The sequence below is a fragment of the Mauremys reevesii genome, linkage group 3, assembly GCF_016161935.1.
Source record: "Mauremys reevesii isolate NIE-2019 linkage group 3, ASM1616193v1, whole genome shotgun sequence".
NCBI lineage: Eukaryota > Metazoa > Chordata > Testudines > Geoemydidae > Mauremys > Mauremys reevesii.
Window position 1 is genome coordinate 141,527,953 of NC_052625.1, and position 21,051 is coordinate 141,549,003.

The 21,051-nt window shown below is 41.0% G+C and overlaps 1 protein-coding gene and 1 long non-coding RNA gene across 5 annotated transcripts in view; one reads left to right on the forward strand and one right to left on the reverse strand.

The window, feature by feature from the left end:
- LOC120400465 overlaps positions 1-12,944 on the reverse strand; it is a 52,273-nt gene extending 39,329 nt beyond the window's left edge. The window contains exon 1 of the long non-coding RNA XR_005595825.1: positions 12,755-12,944. This is a non-coding gene — a long non-coding RNA (uncharacterized LOC120400465). The remainder of the gene's footprint in view (positions 1-12,754) is intronic.
- Positions 1-21,051, forward strand: part of MDN1 (midasin AAA ATPase 1) — a 175,688-nt gene that overhangs the window by 100,973 nt on the left and 53,664 nt on the right. For all 4 annotated transcript variants that reach the window (XM_039529043.1, XM_039529044.1, XM_039529046.1 and 1 more), the window contains exons 44-57: positions 1,479-1,638; positions 1,904-2,020; positions 4,258-4,466; positions 5,767-5,912; positions 6,879-7,081; positions 8,664-8,878; positions 11,573-11,686; positions 12,941-13,073; positions 13,913-14,022; positions 15,445-15,578; positions 16,706-16,866; positions 17,278-17,398; positions 20,145-20,355; positions 20,564-20,795. In XM_039529043.1, coding sequence (XP_039384977.1) covers positions 1,479-1,638; positions 1,904-2,020; positions 4,258-4,466; positions 5,767-5,912; positions 6,879-7,081; positions 8,664-8,878; positions 11,573-11,686; positions 12,941-13,073; positions 13,913-14,022; positions 15,445-15,578; positions 16,706-16,866; positions 17,278-17,398; positions 20,145-20,355; positions 20,564-20,795 — 2,266 coding nt within the window. The remainder of the gene's footprint in view (positions 1-1,478; positions 1,639-1,903; positions 2,021-4,257; positions 4,467-5,766; positions 5,913-6,878; positions 7,082-8,663; positions 8,879-11,572; positions 11,687-12,940; positions 13,074-13,912; positions 14,023-15,444; positions 15,579-16,705; positions 16,867-17,277; positions 17,399-20,144; positions 20,356-20,563; positions 20,796-21,051) is intronic.

Below are 21,051 nucleotides of genomic sequence, written 5' to 3' on the forward strand. Positions count from 1 at the left end.
TTTGGAACACTCAGTTCATCTTTTAGAAAGGTTCTTTATTGGTCATTTCTTCAGATTTATTTTATTATACAAATGTACTATGGTACTGTGCAGCAGCAAAATCAGGGTCTCGTTGTACTGGATATTTTACAAATACGTAATGAGGGACACCTTATGCCTCGAAGAGCTTATAATCGGGAACCCCAGAACTTCAGTGAGGACTCCTGTGCCTGTGCGGAGTTCATGGCATGCAAAATATATGCATGTTACAAACAAATGGAGGGAAAGGGAACTGCTGGATTAAATTGACAATAGTAAATCATCTCAGTTCAACTTTATAAAGGTAATAAGGTAATAAAGGTAATAATTGGAGATATACCAATCTCCTATAACTAGAAGGGACCTTGAAAGGTCATCAAGTCCAGCCCCCTGCCTTCACTAGCAGGACCAATTTTTGCCCCAGATCCCTAAGTGGCCTCCTCAAGGATTGAACTCACAACCCTGGGTTTAGCAGGCCAATGCTCAAACCACTGAGCTATCCCTCCCCCCCCAATAACCAATTACAAGGCCAAATTGAGAGATGTTTGATAGCAGTTGTATTGATATCAGCATTTTGATGTTAATAGTAGAATATTGTTGCATATAAGATTATTTTATTTTATTGCATATTCCTCTCCACAGATTTTTACCACTGTCTTTTCCAATTCCAATGGCTGAATTTCCAAAGCTAAAGGAAGTGGTTATGGATGTAGTTGGCATCCTTGTCTTGCCCCTCTGAAGAGGGGAACTTGGGGTTGTTTGTTCTTAAAGTTAATGTCTACAATATAAAGTGGACACATTTTCATCAATTTCAGGAGGAGGATGCATTTCTAATTAAATCCTGTCAACTGCTTTTTTCAGCATTTAGTAAAAATGCACCATTAGTATCTATCAACCCGGACTCCTGTGTGAGATGTAGTAGACTCTAAGAGTAGGTCTATACTTACCTGCCGGGTCGATGTGTAGAGTTCGACTTCTCGGAGTTCGCGACTAATCTAGACGCGATAGTTTGAACTCCGAACGCGCTCCCGTCGACTCTGGAACTCCACCACCGCGAACGGCGGTGGCGGAGTCGACGGGGGAGCCGCGGACTTCGATCCCGCGGCGTCTGGACAGGTGAGTAGTTCGAACTAAGGTAGTTCGAGTTCCAGCTACGCTATTCGCGTAGCTGAACTTGCGTACCTTAGTTCGACACCCCCCCCAGTGTAGACCAGGCCTAAGTTGCAAATCTTGCAACTGTATCCACTCTGGCAAGACCCTGTATCCATGTAGATCTTGGGCATATGGATCCCGTTGCATAAGGGCCTAAACTGCATAGTCCTCTAATGTGGAGGAAATGTGAACTCCAGCAGTGACTCGTTTAGTTTACTCAGTAAACTACTAGCTTGTCACTCCACTGGAAATGAAGGCTGTCTCGGCCAGTAATAGAAGCAGTGATTGCAAGATGTGTTCTGTTTCAGAGTTTTCGAGACTGATGGAAGAATTTCGACATTTCAGGCTGCAGCTTGTTCAGTCTGTGGATGGTAACAGTCATGGCACTTTTGAATGGGTTGATGGAATGTTGATTCAGGCGTTGCAGTCTGGGGACTGGCTTTTAATGGACAATGTCAACTTCTGCAAGTAAGAGCATCCAGTAATTTAATTTCTTCAATCAATAAACCTCTGTTTACCTCCCTAGTTCACTTGGCCCTTCAGTCTTTCATTAACTTTTTCAGCTTTAGAAAATTCTTGTCTGATAACTTTTAGTAACTAGATACTGTGTCCTTTTCCAACTGCTTTGATTATCACTTCAGCTCTTCATTTCTGAATTATTGTATTTTGATTAACGGTGGGATTGATGATGAAAGATGACTTGAAACTCATGTAAACTTTCTTTTGAATGTAGTCCATCAGTTCTGGACCGCTTGAATGCTCTACTCGAACCTGGGGGAGTCCTTACCATGAGTGAGAGAGGTGTGATAGATGGCACCACCCCTACTATTGCCCCTCATCCGAATTTCAGGTGCTCCATTTCTGAACTTCTGTGAAGTTACTTTATATGTTTGTTGGGATTTGATTGAGAAACAAATTACACTGGTGGTGGCGATTTAAATGCTCTAAAGGCACAAAGCACCTCCAGCATTGTTACAATTAGATGGTTTTCTACTGTCCTCCAAAATCTCTTCACATCTAAATAGCCTTCTGCAGCAAAAATGTCTGGTTAGAGGGTGGGCGGTGGGAAACCTTTAGTCATATGCCACCATTTTAAAAGGGCAGAACTTGAGTTAATTTAGTAAATCTAAAATTACATATGACCACAGGAGGATTTGCCTGTGGTTTTGGTCTTTGCTGAATGGGTTTAACACCTCTTTTTGTCCAAATAGAAAGGCAGAATAGAGGCAGAGGGTGCTTTATATAATTGATCCAAATAACTTTAAAGGGAAGTTAACATAAATTTGTGTCCTAATGCTAAGGTGAACTTACATAAACTGAACTCACACTGAGTTCAATGGGAATCTGCTCAAGTAAGTTCTTTGAGTGCTGGCCCACTGTGGGTATACATGCGCCTGAAGCCAGAAGATTCTTGTTAGTAATGTCTGTTTGGTCCACACCTAAGTACTGTGTCTCTTCATGTTCTGAACCAAGGCTATAAGGGACAGTACAGACTGGCCACTTCTCCAATTCCTTCTTACTGCAGCATGGTGTGAGATGGAACACTCCAGTGTCCTCAAAACTCTTCCTTCAACTTTACTTGTAAATAGTTCAAAAGCATATCTTATTAGATAGTTTTAGTATAGTTAGGGTCTGGGGAGTCTGTTTTTCCCCTTTAGGGGTTTTCCTCTCCACCCCACTGCTTCCCCTTCTTCCTGGCAGGGAAATCTCATCAGAAGGTAATGTCATCGACTTCATCCTTGCTTACAATCCTAACAGCATTAGAAATATGCATAATTGTAGAAAAGTCCACTTTGGCACCAAAGTGGGTGAGGTAATATCTTTTTTTGGACCAGCTTCTGTTGGTGAGAGAGAGAAAATTTCAAACCACACAGAGCTTGAAGGCAGCTGGTCCAATAAGATATTACCTCACCCCTCCTGTGTCTCTAGTATGTGGGACTAGGGTGGAGTCATGAGGAAACATTACATCGTATTCCATAAAGATACGGTTTCCTCATGACTCCACCCTAAATTTGTCCCCAAATTAATCTCCAATTTGCATGTAAATCAGTACATAACCTTATGTATGTTTTCCTAAGCCTCACACTACCAAGGAGGAACAGAGACTCCATTTCAACTTCAAAGAGAGAGAAAAAAAAAAAGAAAAAACTCTTTAGGAATTCGCTCAGACTCTTGGTTGTCTTTGCAGAATGCCTGAGAGAGCAAGCTCATCGCAAAAACTAAGTGGATTTTGGGTTGTGTCTTTCTCTGTTATTAGTTGTCTGAGATTCCTCCACCACACCATGTGTGCTCCCACTCCGTCAGCTTCACTTCAGGGAGTACCTCTTGTTTACATATGCCAAGCAGCCACGTGGAGTTCCATTCATACCTTCACTGTGCCCTGGTGCATGCCTCCTCAACTGATGCATCCTTTACCCTCTTCCTTCATGAGTCCTGTTTTGACAGTCATCCAAAGTGAAATACCCATAGGGACCAGCACTCAAAGAAGAGAGGTTACCTACCTTCCATAACCGAGTTTCTTGAGATGAGACATCCCTGTCTGTATTCTACTACCAGCCCTCCTTCCCTATGCTTTGGATCGTAGTAGAGAAGGAACTTGAGAGATGGGTGGTCTGCGCACTGCCTCTTATACCCTCAGTCTTAAATAATGATTTGAGGACTTCAGTAAAACAGACAAAGGTTATGGGTCTATTACAGGTGTGCTGCAAGTGTGGGTGAGGTTCTGTGGCCTGCAATGTGTAGGAGGTCAGACTAGATGATCATGATGGTCCTTTCTGGCCTTAAAGTCTATAAGTCTGTGTACTTCGGAGTACAAAGAGAGCGCACGGGTACTGACCAATGGACGCTACTAGCAAGAATCTTCCAGTTTCAGGCATGTGGAGTGCATGCATGTGGAATACAGATAGGGATCACGTATCTCTGAGAACTCTGGAAGGGGAGGTAACCTCTCTTTCCTCAGTATTTAACCTTTTATTAGCATGATTTAACTGGTTATTGTATTTGCTGTGGCATTCTCTGCAGAGCAAACTTAGTGGTTCTAAAGTGAGTTCTTAATTATTTTATTAATCTGTTCTGCATATTTAATAGGCTTTTCCTTTCAATGGATCCTTTTCATGGGGAAATATCCAGAGCCATGAGGAACCGTGGGATTGAGATTTACATTCCTGGGGAAAGTGATGGGAATTTATTGGACAATCTGGACATGAAAGTGTTGCTGCATGGACTGGGCTTACTGGGAGATAGTGTATGTGATGCACTCATGGCTGTGCATTCAGAAACTAAAGAAACTATAGCAGGTGAGACAAGCCCTCTTAACAGTTTGGTAAATACTCCCTATCTGGGCATTATATATCTTGTGTGGCCATAGGCTTGGCACTGAATGTTAAGACTGGAGTATTTTGGTCCCTCCAATGTGTGTTATGTCCAGTTAAAGTAGAGAGGCAGATGCTTTTAGTATAATTAGGTTTTTTCTTTCATTTCTACTCTTCAAGGACTAGGTGTGAATTATAAAGCTCAAGAGAACCCAGCACACACTTATGATTTCTCTTTACATTGGTATGAATTGTGCAAGAGTCTGCAGATGGTGGGGGGGGGGGGAAGGGTAGCCGGGAGGGAAGATGGATTGTGAATGACAATAAACTTATTCTGGTTGAAAGTTAACACAGGAGAAAAGACTTGCACAAGGCTCTTGTATCACTCAAGCCCGATGGTAAAGGCTAAAGTGGGGTGGTGGTCCTTTGTACTCCTTTAAATTTCCTTCTGCATGACCAGTATGTCATGTCTGCAACACATCTATCTCCTTTGTCAGTGAAGTCTTTTATAAGAACTATAAGTATAATTTAATAAAGAATGAGTTATATTTACATTCTGTCTAGGCTGGGATTAATTCAGTTAGCATGGAAAAATTCGTCTCACTGGGTAACTCTGTGGAAAGAGATCATCTGAAAGAGAAGAACTGGGAATCTGGAAATTTGGTTTCTATTCCCAGCTCTGCCACTTGATGTTTGACCTTTGCCGAGTCACTTAAAATGACACGATCATCTTAACTTTTTAAAAATATTGTCTAGATTTTAAGTTTGGGCCTGGTATTTAAAGCAGGTGTGCTTTTGTAGTTTTACAATCACGTTTTAAAGAGTCTTTTTCCATGTGGCTGCATGATAGACACATGGGAAACTTGAGTGTGACCATAAAGCCGAGGCAGGGAGATTGACTGTACAGAGTGCTAGTAAATGCACTGAATAGCTAGGAAAAAATAGACATTTCTCTACTCTTTCAGATACTGTAATTTTAGGTCTGTCTTGTAACAGATATAATCATTTACAGGAAAAAGTGATTTTTTAAGTTGGTGATGCTCCCTTTAACTTTAACTTGATCTCATTTTCTCCGCTTGTAAAATGGGGATATTTGCTACCTCGCCTGGGGGTGATGCAAGGCATAATTCATTAATATTGGGTGCTCTGCTGCAAGGCACTATAGAATGATAGTGTGTATCCCCAGCAGGTGAGCATGGTCAGAAGGGAGGATGTTGGCAAATTAAAGCATCTGGAATATTCTACAAAAATGACTGGCTGATATTAATGTTCTGTGCCTTTTCAGGTTCTGTGTTGTCATTGTCATCTTTGATTCATGCTGCTACACTAATTGTACAACAGTTGCATCGAGGCCTTGGTTTAGCGAAGAGTTTTTACAGAGCTTGCTGGGAAGTGTATGTCCGCTCACAGCAGTCCCAGATGAATCAAAAGGTAAATATATCATTCTCCTTAAAACTGTATTGTGTTTTTTCACAAACGGACAACAATATCGAAACGCCTAGAAAGGAATGCTGCCAGGAGGAGGGTTGGTGATTCTGAAAGCAGTGCTCTGTCCTGTGAAGGGCCCTTGCATGCTGTTGGAGACCATTGTGCTCTTGGGAGTTTCAGGCCCCAATTTTGAGCTGCTCCTGTCAAGAGTCGCCGCCTGATGGAGAGCAGAGAAAAGGTAGTTTTAAACTGCTTTCACACTTCCTGGATTCTGTGGGTGCTACGGGGTTCTTTGGCCCAGTGTAATCTGGAGTACCCCTGGGAAGACTCTGATTTAACCCATACTGCAGTGATTTCCCAAGAGGCCTTTCTGTGCCACACAATGGCTGAAGTATACAATGCACTTCAGCTACCTCTTTGCCTTCCATGACGCATTCTTCCTGCCCACTGGCATTCCCCTAAAACTGGGGTTGCAGTAGAGGTCATGTGAGCATGCAGTAGGTTAGGGCATTTAATCTGAACCTGTGTGCTAGGTAATTCCCCAGCAGGGAAATCCAGCTGGTTCTAGCCTCCTTACTCCACTTCTTCAGTGTGAACCATTGTCTCTTAAGATGAGGCTTAAAGGTGAGGTCTGTTAATTTATTATGTACATTCTGTGTCTCCTCAAGCAAAAGTTAGAGATGGTAGCTCTGGCCAAATTACAGCCTGGGGGAATTGTTCTGTCAGCCTGAAGTTCCACCTGAATATAGTGGTATTGGCTTCCTATCTTACTGTTCACTATTATGTGCTGTTAAGAGCAGCTGAGTGTCATATGTCTCAGTTGTGGTTGAAGTGCTTTGGGATCTTTTGGTATGAAATCTATAACAAAGTAAGATTATGTATATTCTTAATTAAAACCCTGCCTGAGTAGTAGTATCTGAATGCATGTTTGAATACATAATCTGAATTGCTCTATGTCTTCTGTTTTAGCTTGTGCTGGAGTTGGTAATGAAGCATGTTTCAGCTCTGACTTCCCATGAAACTTGGGGTGACTCCCTGCTAGCAATGGGATTGTGGCCAGACTCTCTACCTACAGGTCTGTTTCTAGCTGAAGACTCACTTCTTTCTACAGTCCAGAGTGACGGACAGGTCCTAGCATATTGTCTGAACAGACTGAGCCTGAAAAACAGCAGGTGGGCAAGAGACACTTTTTGGTTAAAGAATGAGCAACAAATAATACAGGTTTAACACTCTGTTACTGTTCCCACTATCAGTAAATGGTGTCACCACAATGCTCTTCTGTCAGGGATGTGTGGCTAACTTTTTACGTTTACTCTGAACCCTCAATATCTGTTTTGTTTTGTTCTGATTTATCTGGATTAAGATATTCAGAATTATACATTTTATATAGAAATGGGCAAGGCAAGTCATCCTAGATTTTAAGTATCTTTTCATTCTCTTCTCCAGCCCTGCCCCAGTTTTCCTACAAATTAATTTAATTAAGGTTCAATAGTGTACTCAGTTTTTTCTGCCCTGACCTAGTGATCTATCTTACAGTTTAAGTAGTCTAATAAATACATTGAATATCCTGACACTAGGCAGGTGGGTGCCCACATTCTTACTCTGAAGTGTTAGTTGCTGGACATAGTGGAAAAGAGAGAGCCTATAAGAAAGGGTTTGAATGAAGACTAGAAACCTCCTGTGTCAGAATGGAGGAGACCATTGCAGGTCTAAAGCATAGAGTAAATGTCAACCTTGGAGATGCACAAATAAGTCCAATCAAGAACTGTCCCAACACATTTTGGATCCAAACCCTTTGAAGTTCAAAACTGTGTGGCTAATACTTTAGGTTAGAATATACTAGCACTGTTCTGTACTCTGTGGTTTCATCCAGAAACAGAAATAACCACAAAAGGTTCTTACACTCCTTTTGAACTGGCAGAAAGAGGATTGCTTGATATTTGAGAACATTTCCTTATGAGATTTTGGTCCAGTAGCTTCAGATGAACAGTCAAATTTTGAGCTCCTTATCCAAATGGAGCTGCCAGATCTGAGTCCTGCATGTGGTGGGCAGAGGAAAGAGCTCCTCTAGTCAGTTTCATACCCAATTTTTCAAACTTTCACAACCTTGAAGCAAAACTTCAGTTAGTGTTCACTTGTATTGTAAACTCCTGGTGGCAGGGATGGTGCCTTCCTATGCAAATCTTTAGGTGCACTGAGGCACAATGTCATGTGACAAGTCAGTGGCAGAGCAAGGCATAGAAGTTCATACTGAAATTAAATATTAATCTGAAAATCAGAAAGGAACATTGTTTTTCTCCTGTGTCCTCTTTTCCTTCTCCCCTCTGCTCTCCCCTCTCCCCTCCATCCTTACCTGTATTCTTACATGGTGGACTCTTTGGTGCAGGGACTCAGTCGTAATTTGTCCTGTAAAGCTTCATGCTTTGTCATGTGTGTATATGAAGTAACCTTAATACTGAGTTGCTGGTAGTAGACATCTCAAACTCGGTTAAAAATGGGAAAGTGGATTTAAAAATCCAAATAAGCTTCTATTAAAAACAAAAGCTATGTGAATTTGGAAAATAGGGATATTTTCAAATAGTTACCCACTTGGGGCAAAAATGACTGTTCGCATAAATTGTGGAGGTTATTTGGTGATACTTTACATAGTAATTATCAGTAATTTGACTTTGAGAATTGACTCATTTTGGAATTACAGAGGGTTTTTTCTAGTCTTCACGTATTTATCTTTTTAATTATTTTCATTCATTTCAGAACACTACCACTTACGCTGCAAGATTTGCAGAAAGTTATGCAATCCACTAATTCAGAGAGTCTCCGATTCAGTACTGTTCAGATGGATGCCTATTGGACAGATGAAATTGAAGTCCTATCTACTTCTGTTGAATTGTTCATAGAAAAGGCATCCAATCAGGATTGGTTGTTGAGAGTTAGATGGCTTAATCACTTAACCAAGAATCTACCACAAGGTATTATTCTGAATTATTATACTTATCACAGACTGATTTAATTCTCTCCATTGTTTTTCCTTCACAGCAGCAGTAAAAACTGTACAATAATGCAATTATGTTTACAGATTGCCTAGTCTTAAATAAATTAGCAGGACAGCCGGAAAAACTCTGCGAAACTGGGGTTTTCCTGAGATTGTGTGATGTGTAACCACTCAAAATAGTGAGTGTTAGATGGGAAGGAGGCATGCATTGCAGACCAAAAAGCAATAAATATTTCATAGACCAGTTTAATTATCGTAGGCTTGGAAATGCTTTTTGTAAATTAATTTGTTACATTTGCTTAATTGAAACAGATAATTTAGAGTGTTTCTAGCAACAAGCAAGCTGTGTCACTTGCCTGCAGAAGCCACCTGAGACTGAAAATGCTAGTATATGGCCAACCCCTCCTAAATTAAAACAAATTATTCTAGAGTATTTGGATATTTAAACCTTGCAGCCTTATTTGTTTGGGACAGCCTTTCACATGAATGGAACATACAACCACAGGGGAAAGCCGCATAACTGTGCGTGCTTGCAAAGACTGTCACCAGTGTAATAGTTCACAATGCTGGCATTTAATTGATCATCATAATTAAAGACTTAGGCTCCTTTGAAAATCCCAGTTGAAGGGAATTAAATGCTCAATAGGATTTGGGTACCTAACTCCCTTAAAATCTTTTGAAAATCCCAGTATTCATTAATATCACATTGCAATGGATAGGATTCACACTCTCGATGCTATTTTTCTCCAGACAACAATGTGTGTATTAGAGGGTCAATCCATCCTCATCATCATATCCACTAATTATACTCCACACCCGAACATAGCCACTTTATGAACTTCATACCCTCATATCTCAATGTCTGTACTTTGACCCATCAACCTTTTACCCCCAATCAGGGATATTACAGATTGTATTCCTTATGCCACCCAATCTTAAACCAAACTTTTTACCCTCGATAATCTGTATGTTATTCCCTGATAACCAGAAACTTTTATGCTTAAACTCTGTACTGTTCACTTTTTTTAAGATCTTAATAAAATTTTTGTAATCTGAAATTATAACCAGAAAATATTGCAAATGTCTAGAAAATTATTTGACTGAAAGTTAGATTCTGGTAAATTAATGGTAAATTCTCAGAATGGAGAGGGGTAACTAGTGGTGTTCCCCAAGGGTCAGTCCTAGGACCAATCCTATTCAATTTATTCATAAATGATCTGGAGAAAGGGGTAAACAGTGAGGTGGCAAAGTTTGCAGATGATACTAAACTACTCAAGATAGTTAAGACCAAAGCAGATTGTGAAGAACTTCAAAAAGATCTCACAAAACTAAGTGATTGGGCAACAAAATGGCAAATGAAATTTAATGTGGATAAATGTAAAGTAATGCACATTGGAAAAAATAACCCCAACTATACATACAACATGATGGGGGCTAATTTAGCTACAACGAGTCAGGAAAAAGATCTTGGAGTTATCGTGGATAGTTCTCTGAAGATGTCCACGCAGTGTGCAGAGGCGGTCAAAAAAGCAAACAGGATGTTAGGAATCATTAAAAAGGGGATAGAGAATAAGACTGAGAATATATTATTGCCCTTATATAAATCCATGGTACGCCCACATCTCGAATACTGTGTACAGATGTGGTCTCCTCACCTCAAAAAAGATATTCTAGCACTAGAAAAGGTTCAGAAAAGAGCAACTAAAATGATTAGGGGTTTAGAGAAGGTCCCATATGAGGAAAGATTAAAGAGGCTAGGACTCTTCAGTTTGGAAAAGAGAAGACTAAGGGGGGACATGATAGAGGTATATAAAATCATGAGTGATGTTGAGAAAGTGGATAAGGAAAAGTTATTTACTTATTCACATAATACAAGAACTAGGGGTCACCAAATGAAATTAATAGGCAGCAGGTTTAAAACAAATAAAAGGAAGTTCTTCTTCACGCAGCGCACAGTCAACTTGTGGAACTCCTTACCTGAGGAGGTTGTGAAGGCTAGGACTATAACAATGTTTAAAAGGGGACTGGATAAATTCATGGTGGCTAAGTCCATAAATGGCTATTAGCCAGGATGGGTAAGAATGGTGTCCCTAGCCTCTGTTCGTCAGAGGATGGAGATGGATGGCAGGAGAGAGATCATTTGATCATTGCCTGTTAGGTTCACTCCCTCAGGGGCACCTGGCATTGGCCACTGTCGGTAGACAGATACTGGGCTAGATGGACCTTTGGTCTGACCCGGTACGGCCTTTCTTATGTTCTTATGTTCTATGTTCTTATTCTGTAGAAAACATCAGTGATAGATAATAAATAAATCCATGGGAGTTGGATACATAACTTGCAGTGACTTTTGAAAACCAGACCCTAAAAATCGTAGAAGTAAATGGAAATTCCCATGTGTCAATTTCTTGTGTCGTGACTGTCACGTACACTGCTTTATCTGTTTGATAATCAAGACTAGGTAATCTGAAGCTGATTGAGATCAGATTGCTGTAGTGCACGCTGTTATGGGCCTTCTGAAAGACTGATCTGCTATCTGTAGTTAGTGTAGAAAGAGGGCAACCCTTAACTGGGCAGAGGAGATTTTGGCTGGCACATCTTGAGTGTTTTTGTTGACTGACTATGCTTTGTACCTTCAAAGCTAAACACTCCTAACTATTGTTCTCACCTACAGATTCAGTGCGCACTCAACTAGAAGCTGGTGCTGCATCGCTGAATAGTTTCTACTCCAGTCCTCACTCTGCTGCAATCAGTAATGTGATCAAGTTGCTACAGCCAAACATGACAGGTACCTTTGCTTCCTCCTTCCCCCACACGTCCCCCCAGTCATTTGTGCTTCTTGTTTTTTCTTTAAAAGAGTGAAGACTGCAGGAAGATTGTGTTCTGAATGTGTCACAGCTTTTCTGGGAAAATCTGCTTAACAAAAATAGTTATGCATTATGATTCTGAAAGTGGAACTTGCAAGTTGGGTGGATTGGTGATTTGCAAAATATTGTGAAGTTCACTGGAATTAGCCTTAAATTGAAGTGTGGTTCCTTCTGAAATATTTTGAAAGTGGTTATACAGTACATGGGTTGCACCATGGAGAGTGCTACTCTTGTACCATTCTCTTGGTTGGAAGTAGGTAATGTTGAAAAACATGGTTAGTATGTTAGGGTAACAGGCCACTCCACCTTGAATGATCCTCTAGACTATGTGCTACTTACCTATGCTAAACAGTCTGCTCACCTTGTGTTTAGTTGTGATGCTCCAAGTACCTTTCCCACACCTCAAGAAGAGCTCCGTGTGGCTCGAAAGCTTGTCTCTCTCGCCAACAGAAGTTGGTCCAATAAAAGATATTCCTTCACCCACCTTGTGTCTCAGGTTAACATTTGGCATTTACAGGACTTCACGGACAAAGGAATGGATAGATTTCAAAAGAATGATAAGGAAACGGCTTTAATCTAGAGCTGTGCAGGGCGAGGCCGGGAAGCGCACCTCCTTGGGAGTATTATGCCTTAGTAAGGCATGCCTGTTGGGATGGCAGAAACTTTCTGGAGCATTGGAAATTGCTGTTATCCCTAGTTTGTAGATGGGGACTGGGGCACAGACACTAAGTGACTTGCCCAAGGTCACACAGGAAGTTTGTGGTGAATTAGGGAACTGAACCTGTATCTGAAGTGCCCGCCTGGTGCCCTAACCAGTGACCACCTCACACTTATCACTGTGCTTCAGCCTACAGTCAAATTACTGCTGCCTTCCACATGGGTGTTCTGTGGGAAGGGGCTTTCCCACTGTACCTTTCTTCCTCTCACATGGCTGCACTGGAGCATTATCCCATCCCCAAAATTAATAAATAGTTGAAAGAATAGCTCACCTCATGAGTCTTATTTGCATGCTGAAATTGTCCATTGCAGTTGGTGATACCCCAGTTCTGCTAGTGGTCTCTCTCATTACATTTATGGAAATCCGTAATTATTTCTTGGAGGGGTGGAGAAAGAAAAGCAATACTATTTTCATTTCGCAAAACACTGTCTTTCTCTGTAACTGTTTGCCTTACCAGATGAACACGTGATGCCACTGGATCCAAGATGGAATACGCAGTTTTTGAATGTCGTTAGAAATTCCATGAACTTTGACACAGAAGTGGAACACACAGATCAGCTTTTTGTCCTTCTGATGTCTGTAGCAAACCGGTGGGTTAAGAAAAATGCAGAGTGGAAGCCTGGTGGTTTGTGAAGTTTACATTGTGATTCTAGCCAACGCTGTTATGATTATTGCTAATGTTCCTCCTGAGCATTTTGCTTAAATTTTGACAGATAAGGTCTAAAACGCTAGGCTTGGGTTTTTTGGCTGTAACATTTGAAAATCTCTAAATCTTCAGCCCCTGCTTTTGCTCTTGGGTTACAGACAGGCTGGAGGCTGCCCCTGTGCTGATGGCATAAGGGAAGAGCACGTGGTAGTTTAGCAGCAGTTGTTCTGGAACACTCCCCCCCCCCCCCAAAAAATAGAACCAGGAGAAGAAGCAGAAAGCATGGGAGTGGTTCTGTGATGCTACTGACTTCAGACTCAAAACACCTTTTTGTAGGGAGGGAAGGAACTAGGCTGCCTTTCCCGTATTGCTCTTCATTTAAATAAAAAAGAGGGTGAATGGGCAAGTCATAACGTAAAACTGAGTTCAGAGTAAAAAGATGGTTCTTGCCACCTGGCAAATGCTAGTTTCCCACATAATCACCTATAGTTGCATGGATTCTGCAGCATAATTGCGGAGTACCTTTTCCTTTGTGAATAGACAGAAAAATTTTTTAGTGTTCCAGGAAAAGTCTAAAAATTGAAATTTCAATTTAACATCCTTTGCAGGCCAGATTTAAGCTATCTGACATGTGTCTGTTCAGACCTTTGATTCTCGCTTCAGATAGTTAGTACTGAGATATCAAATCTCCTGATATGCTCCACCCTCCCTGATATGGTATAGAGGCTTTTCCGCTGGTCATGTCCAACTTCTCCTAACACCTTTATGTTGTTTTTAATTCAGGGCAATATTATTTCTTGACCGGGAAAAAAGGAGCTATACTGAGAAGAACTTGATTACTAGCAAAAAGTTGAGAACTAGTGCCTTAAGAATGTCTCTAGAGTTCCATAAAGGTAGGACTGATGATCTCATTGTTTCTTTTACTGCATAATATGTTTAATGAATAAGAAAAGAATAGTTATGTTTGATGGGATTCAGTTACAAAAGCTCAGTTACCCCAAGCATGATTTTATACTGCCCATTGTATGTGTGAAAGTTTTATACGTTTATGTAACGCATGCAGACCAGAGCTATAGCAAGATAAAATATTACTCTAGTAGAGTAGGTACGCCCCTCTAGTAGAGTATGTGTGGATAATTTCCCTCTCCTAAACAAATATATATGTGTGTACAGAGAGTGACATTGCATGCCCTCATTGGTAACTGCTATAAAAAGGGTGTTTAGTGGAAATTGGAGAGGAGTAAAGTTTCTTCAGACTTTCCACTTCCTTTTGGTTTGCAACAGGAGCAATGTGCGTTTGTAGCTTAAGTGGAAAGACTTGATGACAAACACCAATCAGTGTCTCATATAGCAACTTTTTGGCACTAGTATTGTTGATATTAAGTTGATATTTAAATTGTTTTATTAAATACAGCATCATGTTGTAAAATTGGGTTAGTAAAGATTGGCATTTACTCTGCCTGCTGGATTTTTAATCATGTATTCTGTATTTTTGCTGAGCCAACTGCATTGAGCAGGTTTAATTTTGTTTGTGCTTTTCCAGAGAATGCATGGGCAAAAACTGACTAAATATCAAAACTTACATTTGTTCTGTGATCTAAAGACCATTGTCCTTCTGGATCACTGAGAAACTGCAATAAGTTGACTTGATGGCCAGATGAGAAGTAGAATGACAAATGAAAAGATAGGAGGGTCTGTGTAGCTAATCTGCTAGGTCTTACCTTTTTGATCTGTGATGCTGTCACTTCCACAATTGACAATTTATTTCTTGTCATGGTATCATTGATTATATATGAAGAATTCCTTTTTCTGAACTTTCCCAGTGTAACATACACACAAACTGTTTCACTGCTGGTGGCACATGATCTCACTGGCCATATTTAGCTCCCCGAGCAGAGAAGAAATTAAACTGCATGTAATAAAGGGAAAGAGAGGGGATCTGTGGCTTGTGGATTTTTTAATATCAGGAAAAACTTAGTTTCAGTCCTGCAATTTTATCAGTTTACAGTTTGAATTCCACCTCAGAAGAAAGTCGGTCACAACATGACTTTCACTTCACAATTGCCTTTAGTTGACTGACCAGTGTTGCCTCCATATTTGCAGTATTCCCTATCCTACCTACTTAGAAGTAAAAGGGAATGCTGTAGATACTGAGGAAATATGTAGTTACGCAAGTAAAAACTGAAGTTTTCAAGCAGTGATGGCAGTAACCGGGAGATATGGTGGCCAGAGATTAACTCTTCTCTGTTACTTTGTGTAGATGGAATATTATTTCTTTTACACCCTTTTTTTTTTGTTCTAATCTTTAAATCAAGATCCAGGAAGTTATAACTCTCTTCCACATGCTATTGTGGCCAATCTTGCCGCTTTCTTTGAACTTTGGGATGCCTTTATGTTGCACTGGGTTAAGTCTTCTCAAGTGACCTTAACAGATGACAGTGTGCATGAGGTGAGTCGAGTTTTTTAATTGCTCTTACTACAGTTATTTAGGATCCAGAATTCTGTAGGAGCTTCTCCATTTTTAGTCTCATGGACTCTGACATAAACGGCAGGGTTGTGGTTAGAATGTTGAATGTGATGATTTATATGGTGTCAGGTATAAGGGGTTAAGCCGATCTGCAAATTTATAGTAAACTGTTGTGTCCATTATCCGCCACTCTTTATTCTAAAACAGTGGTTTTCAACATTTTTTCATTTGCGGACCCCTAAAAATTTTCAAATGGATGTGCAGACACCTTTGGAATTCGTAAGCATAGTCTGCGGACTCCTAGGGATCTGCATACCACAGGTTAAACACCACTGTTCTAAGATAACGTGTAGGTTTTCAACATACTTTCATTACTTCCTTTTATATCAACTCTTCCCTTCACCTCAAACAATTCAAAATGCTTTTGTTAAAATTTCCCACCACATAGATCATGCCACTCGTCAAATCCCTTCACTGGCTTCTTATCTACATCAAGTTCAGTTTTCTCATCCTCTCATACCTGAACAAGTCTCTTTCTTCTTACATCTCTGCTCTCATTTCTACTTACTTAACACCCCCAAACTCCCTTTTAACATAGTCTTTTAACATAGCCTTTGTGTCTTTCACTCTCTCTTGCCCTCTCCTTTTTCCATGCCACTTTGTATACTTGGAATTCCTTCTCCCATAATGTACCAGTTTCCCCCTCCATCTAGATTCTGTTTTAAAGCCTCTTGCAACAAAGCCTTTTAAAGGTAATCTCCAGCAATAACTTTGTTGCTTTAAAGCTATACCTTCTTCATCTGGTGTGTTGTCTGAATTGTCCATATCTAATTTAGATTGTAAAATCCTTGAAGGAGGTCCATCTTGCTTTGTGCTCTGTTTCATACACTGATGGGGATCAGTTAACAATGGAGTCTACAGTTGCTAATATTTTTAGAACACGTAGGTAAACCAGTGGAGGACAAATCTCTTGATTTAAAACATAATATTGTCTAATTATGAGAGCAGCAGAGTTAGGAACATCAGTGCCCCAACTACAATGCAAGATGTACTGTAATATGCCAGGCTTCAGAGATGGGAAGGCTATAAAATTCCTGATTTGCCTATAGATCTTCTACTGCTTGCTATGGCGTGACCGGTTTTGGGCAGCATCTGACACTCTGACGGTGGATTCTCCAGGCTTGGCACTCCTATCGCTTCACTGGCACTGGGTTATGAAGCATTTAATCAACAGAATTCCCCAGATGCTGACTGGACATGAACAGCACAAGTAGGTTGTTTAGCTCACACATAATGCAACTAATTGGAAGGGTGCCCCCTCCTCCCCCCCAGGGCCCCTTTGCTACATATGTGGCCATATTAAACAGTTAGTTTAGCGTTCTTTTTAAAATACACCAGCTAAAACTGATAAGATTCATTTACTCTGTAAGCACAGGTATTGATGTTTGTTATGTTCCACTCTCACTGCAAGCACAAGTGTATTAGCTGAATGAGTTTGTTTTAGAACTTCTGATGTTTCTTAGCATTGGCCCCATCCTCAGTGAAGATGTGCCTATATGTAATTTTCTCCAGCACACTTTTTTCTCCTATACTCCACCAAAAAATGGAAGTTTCTTGTTGCATGTCCTTTTGCCTTTACCCTCTTGAACTTTTTGAAAACTTATTTTCTTTCTGCTTGAAGGGTTTCCAAGGAAATTCAGTCTGTTTCACAGCAGATTCAGAGCTGTTTGGCCAGTCCTGCTGGTATTTCTATTGGTGTAAAGAAACTGCAGAAGTCTCTTGGGAGACCTCTTCCTTTCAAGGTACATTATTCCATTTGTAACAGAATGTTTTGGACAACTATAGCACCTTGCTTTCAAGGATGTCGAAGTACATCACAAACATTCCTTAAGGCTCGCAGCAAATCTCTTTAGGGGTCTTGTACTATTATACTCATTTCCCACACCAATAAATAGGCACGCTGATTTCCCTGGATTCATAAGAATGACTAATGCTAACTTTATCTTTTTTTTTAATACAAATTTCTTTCTGAAATATATCAGCTGTCTAAATTAGTAACAACATTGTTGATGGGTTGTCCAGAGAAGCAGTTCTTCAACAAACAGCTTAGGGTGTTGCATGAGTATGGAGATATTTCTGCTGTAAAGTAGTCCTGGATATTTGTGAATTTCAGACTAGGCAGAACAACACCCCCAATGTGAACTGCATCATGCCTTTTCAAACCAAACCATTGTTGGTAGATTTTAGTGTTCGGCCTAGTTGACAGTTTTACCTCCAGGCCTTCTATAAAAGGATAAACTGCTGAAAGAATTAACTTAAAAAGTAAACCTAAATCCCCTTTTCAGAAGTGATATAGGCACTTAGAAGCCTAACTTTACTGAAAGTCAGTAGGTCTTAGCTTTCGAAAGGCAAGAAGGTATTTAGGCGCGAAGGCATGTAAAGATTCAAGTAGGTGCTTGGTGGAATTTTCAGAAGTACCTAGTGTGTCTAACTCCCATTGATTTCAATCCTCGTAGTCATCTATCTATATCTTTAGGTTTACAATCTGGCCCTTAAGCCCAGATTTTTAAAGGTAGTTAGGCACTGCTGTGCTCCTCTGTGCCACGTGTAACTGATTAAAGCACCTAAATTCCTTTTGAAAATGAGACTTAGGCTTCCAAATAAGTTGTACATTACAACGTAATGCCTAAATACTTCTAAAAATTTGGGCCTTGGGGCCAACATCATGTTTGAAAGCGGGATTTGAAAGTCGGGTACTTTTTAAAAAAAAAAAATTAAAAATTTACCCCTGGTTCCTACTTGGTTGCCTTCATTCAATCTAACTTCTGCCTCACCCTCACTTCCCTTGAATGGGTCATATACCCAAACTATTCACACTGATAGTACTCAATGATCAGGATTCCTGCAGTGGCTGTCAATCTTTTTTGGTTCAGGCCTTGTAAACTTTGATGGTCTGTTGCGACCCTGTAAATATCTTTAGTACAAAAAACATGGTTTACCAAATATTTCTTAATCACAATACATAATATACACAGTAATGTAATAAGAAGTAAATAAGTATTAAATAAATAGTCTCTGTATACCAGACTGGTGGCTTCTGCTGCGCCTGTCCTCTGGGGCTGGCTGGGCTTGGCTCCCCGCTGCGGGTGTTGTGACTTCCAGGATCACAGCACTGCTCAGGTTGGCTCAGCCCTTGTGATGGGGGCTGGGCCAAATTTGTGAAAGTGACATTGCAACTTGACGTATAGGATTGCAGCACCACTGCGCAAATTTGGGCTGTCTGGCCCCTTGTCAGAATGATGAAGAGGCGACTGGGCCAATCCTGAGCAGCACTGGGATCCCATGCACCAGATTATAGTGCCTGGAGCAGAAAGCTGAGCCCAGCCAGCCCCAGGGGACTGGAGCTGCAGAAGCTGACCCTGTGCAGGGCCGTCCCTAACCATTTGGGTGCCCTACGCAGCCCCCCGGCTTCCCTCCCCACCCCCACCCCTCCTGGGTCTAGGAGGCAGGAGCTGTGGGGGGCCACTTTTGGGGGCCCCACAGGCCGAGTGTGGCCTGGGGGATCAATGGGGGGCTGGGAGCAGCCTGGTCCGCTTCCCTCGCCCCGACCCCAGCCGTGTCACTTGGTGGAGGGACCACTACTCACCAGCAGCAGCAGAAAGTGGAGCAGCCCAGCCCGCTCTACTCCACCAGCTCCCAGCTGTGGTTCTCCGCTTCCTGCCACTGGTGAGAGCCTTTCCCGCCCTGCCCTCTTTCCCCCTCACTGAGCCTCCTTTGACACTTTCTGGCAACCCAATTTAAGAAACCCTGATTTAGAGAGCTGCCGTTTAAAATTGCCTTCAGCCTTCTGCACTGTTCCCCACCTCACTTCTTTAGAGAGAGATGGCAGCACTAACCACTGAACAGGTGATGATACCTCTTCAGTTGTTAGATTACGAGGCATATTCTGCATTCGATTGACTAGTATTCAATTGCTTGGGGAAGGAGAGTCCATCCTTCCAAACTTCCATAAGCAGCTAATGCATTATTGGAATGAGCTAATATGAAAAGCACCACGGTACATTTTCAAAGCAGGGTGTAGAAAGACTTAACAGTATAAAATAGTTAATGTCAATGCAGCATAGATGGTTCCAAGCATGTCTTTGTAAACACACTGTCATACAATTGTTAACACGTAGTACATGCCTGATGATCAGCGAGAGATGAACGTGTTAATTTTCACAACATTTTAATAATTGTATTTATCTTTTCCAATTTACACAAACCGAATCTTAAATACTAATCCATTGGCCAGTTACCTCAACATACCCGTCTTTGTAATGTTGGATTGAAAACATAAGGGAGATGAAGCATTAAGAATTGGTGTTACGTTGTGCATAAAGTTGCACACTATTTGCATGTGTAAGCACTCTGATTTAGAAAGCATGAGCACAATGTTAGTGGGTCATTGATCGTGTTCATTATGTCATTATAACCTTTGAAACAAAACTATTGATTGTTTAAATATCTTTTCTTGTTTTTTTTTGTTTTTTTTTTTTACATTTGCAGGATAAACTGGTGGTGGAGTCTGTTGCTCAGTTGAAAGAACTCTGCAAAGCACTCAACATCCTGGAGATGAGATCTGCCTTTGGAGAAAGCAGATGGCAGGACGAAATCTGTTGTCTGAAAACTGCTGCCACTGGATGGGAAATAAAGAAAGCACTGCTGCGGGCCAAGGGTCTGGTTCTCAGAGCTAATCATTTAGAAGATGTTAATCCAGGTAAATAATTTGCCTTATATGTGACAGTTAAGTACAGTCAGAAGCACAGTGTCAGAACATCTATCTTATGTTTATTTCATCCAGAAATTTTTCTTTCTCATTTGTATCTGTGTGAATGAGCAGTTCCTTTCAGATTTGCTGCTTGGACTGTTAATTGATAAATATGTGTTTATGTGCATTCATGTGCTTTTTATCCCCCATTTTACAGGTGAATTAAGGACATTTGTGAATTTACAGTGTTCACACCTGAAAGCAGGAGGAGTTAAGCTTGGGCATCGAGAAGAGATTCATACTGAAGACACTGTCTCCAGTCAGTTAGACTCTGCTTCATTAATCCAGCTCTGTAGTAGGATTCAGCTGTGGCCTGCAATGGAGTATTTGGCAGTGCTCTGGCAGTACAAACTGACAGCAGATTGTGTAACTAAGGCTTGTCTAAGAAGGTGAGGGAAGTGCAAGTTTTTTTTAATTAAATTTAGAATCTGTTGTGCAAAGTTACGAGGATCAGTGCGCTACTTATCTTTGCTTACAAATCAACATATATCATTCTTATCTATATGCAAAACCACATTTCTTGGGACCAGGGCCGGTGCAAGGAAGTTTCGCACCCTAGGCGAAACTTCCACCTTGCGCCCCTCTCCCCCCCTGCCCTGAGCCGCCAGCCCCCCTCCCGGGGAGCCGTGCAGCACCTCGCCATCC